The sequence below is a fragment of the Octopus bimaculoides genome, chromosome 25 (assembly GCF_001194135.2).
Source record: "Octopus bimaculoides isolate UCB-OBI-ISO-001 chromosome 25, ASM119413v2, whole genome shotgun sequence".
NCBI lineage: Eukaryota > Metazoa > Mollusca > Cephalopoda > Octopoda > Octopodidae > Octopus > Octopus bimaculoides.
Window position 1 is genome coordinate 32,378,211 of NC_069005.1, and position 1,985 is coordinate 32,380,195.

The 1,985-nt window shown below is 36.9% G+C and overlaps 1 protein-coding gene across 1 annotated transcript in view; it reads left to right on the forward strand.

Moving 5' to 3' along the window:
• The window catches only part of LOC128250796 (collagen alpha-1(XII) chain-like), a 4,751-nt gene extending 3,944 nt beyond the window's left edge, over positions 1-807 (forward strand). Inside the window, exon 3 of the mRNA XM_052976732.1 lies at positions 131-807. Coding sequence (XP_052832692.1) covers positions 131-792 — 662 coding nt within the window. The 3' untranslated portion in view covers positions 793-807. The remainder of the gene's footprint in view (positions 1-130) is intronic.
• Positions 808-1,985: the final 1,178 nt, after the last annotated feature.

A 1,985-nucleotide genomic window follows, 5' to 3' on the forward strand; every position in this document is an offset into this window, starting at 1 on the left:
GGGGGGGGGGGGTCAATAAAATAAAGCCAGTTAAGCGCTGGCGTTCATGTAAGCGACCTACTCCTTCCGCTAAAAATAGCTGCCAATATTGAAAATTAATTTTTTCCTTCTTTTTGTTTTGGTTTTCCAGTTTGTAAGAACATGAAAGCTGATATTGTGCTCATAATTGATGGTTCTAACAGTATTGGCGAGACAAAATTCGATCAACAAATAGAATTTCTGAAAAGTTTTGTTGGTTATTTCGCAATCGGAAAGAATGATGTGCGATTTGGTGCCGTAACGTTTGGCAATAAGGTTATTATGGGTAACACTTTCGGTTTGTCTCAATACACCAATAAAAATCGACTGGAGGAGCGTGTATCCCAGATCAATTTCAGACAAGATGACGGTTCAAGTACACAAACGAATTTAGCCATCAAATATGCTCGCGAAACGCTGTTCAAAGACACCCGACATTATGCAAAGAAAATAGCTATTGTGATCACAGATGGGGAATCGACAGATTCGCTGAAAACAAAAGAAGAAGCGAGTGAGATGAGGAAAGATGGAATAGTGATATTGGCCATAGGTGTGGGAAAAAATGCTTCAAAGGAAGAATTACTTACAATCACTGGTAAAGAAAATTATGTTTTTGAGATCGATGAATATTCCAAGTTGAAAACCATTAAAAAGGAACTGACAAAGTTAGCCTGTAAAGGTATGTATATTCTTATAATCTTATATTCTTATCATCTTAAAATCTTATATTATGTTTTTATAATCTTATATTCTTACATTCTTATGTTCCTATAATCTGTTATTTCAATTACTTTTGTTAGTCATTAGACTGCGGTCGGTACTTGAATGTCACTAGTCAGTATTTCGTCCATCTGTCTCACAATTCTCCCGTGTAGAGCTGTCAAGTGTTTAAACCAAAAACCTTGAACCCCATCTGGGCCAGGCGCTTTCAAGTTAGGAATTTTCCTGCACTGATCTCTAATCATCTCCTCGATTATTCTCAAATCCTCCTGCTGATACTTTCCAGTCTCCCGCCTCTTTGAGTATCTTTAACTACTCTGCTTCAATTTCGTGCTGTTTCTCCTGAGACCATATGTTTGCCCAGAATCTTTTGCTTTCTTCAGCATCCGGCATGTCTCTTTTTCACCTTTTTCTTTCCCATCCAGCTCCTGGTAGACTCGTTTCTCATTTTGTTCGAAACGTCTGTTTAATCTGTACTTCTCAATTCTCTATTCACATCTCTTTAGTTTATATGCTTTACCTTTCTGCCTCTGTTTTAACTCCTCAATCACAACATTAATTCCCTTTCTCTTCTTCACCCTATACTTCTTCTCTAGTTCAACATGTTTCTCTCGCTGAACTTCATTTCCCTTTTTCCGTTCCAGAATTTTAATATGCTTTCCGGTCTCTTTAATAGATTGCGTTATCCTCCTTTTCCACCACGGCGGCCCCTCAGGTTATGTTGACATTTACCTTTGGCTTTCAAAACTAAAGATCGAGATTGCATTTATCAGATTGTTGGTGTCTGTGATGTTGTCAGTCCTGATATCACCAACGATATAATTTATCTTCCTGACCCATTCATTGAGCTTTTTTCTGTCTACTTTTTAAAACTCCGTATGAAAGCTCTGTTCACCAGAGGTCCAAATATCAATGATTTCATTTAAAATGGATATCTGCTCTTCTCAGTACATGAGTCGTTCCAGTTAACACGATTTTTTGCACTTCCTGTAGGGATGGTGAGCCTGGTATCATTTTCAAATAGGTTTCAGTACCTTTTTTTTTTATCATTCATAGAGATCCTACAATCACTGGTATGGTAGTCGCCTTGAGATACCACATTTTTTTCAATTTCTATTAGCAAGTCTTTATATTTACTGATCTTGTCAAATTCATTCCCCGCTATATTGTGATCGCAAGGAATACTCATGTCAATTAATAAACACATCTTTTTTGTCTGATCTTTTATAGTAATATCCGGTTTATTA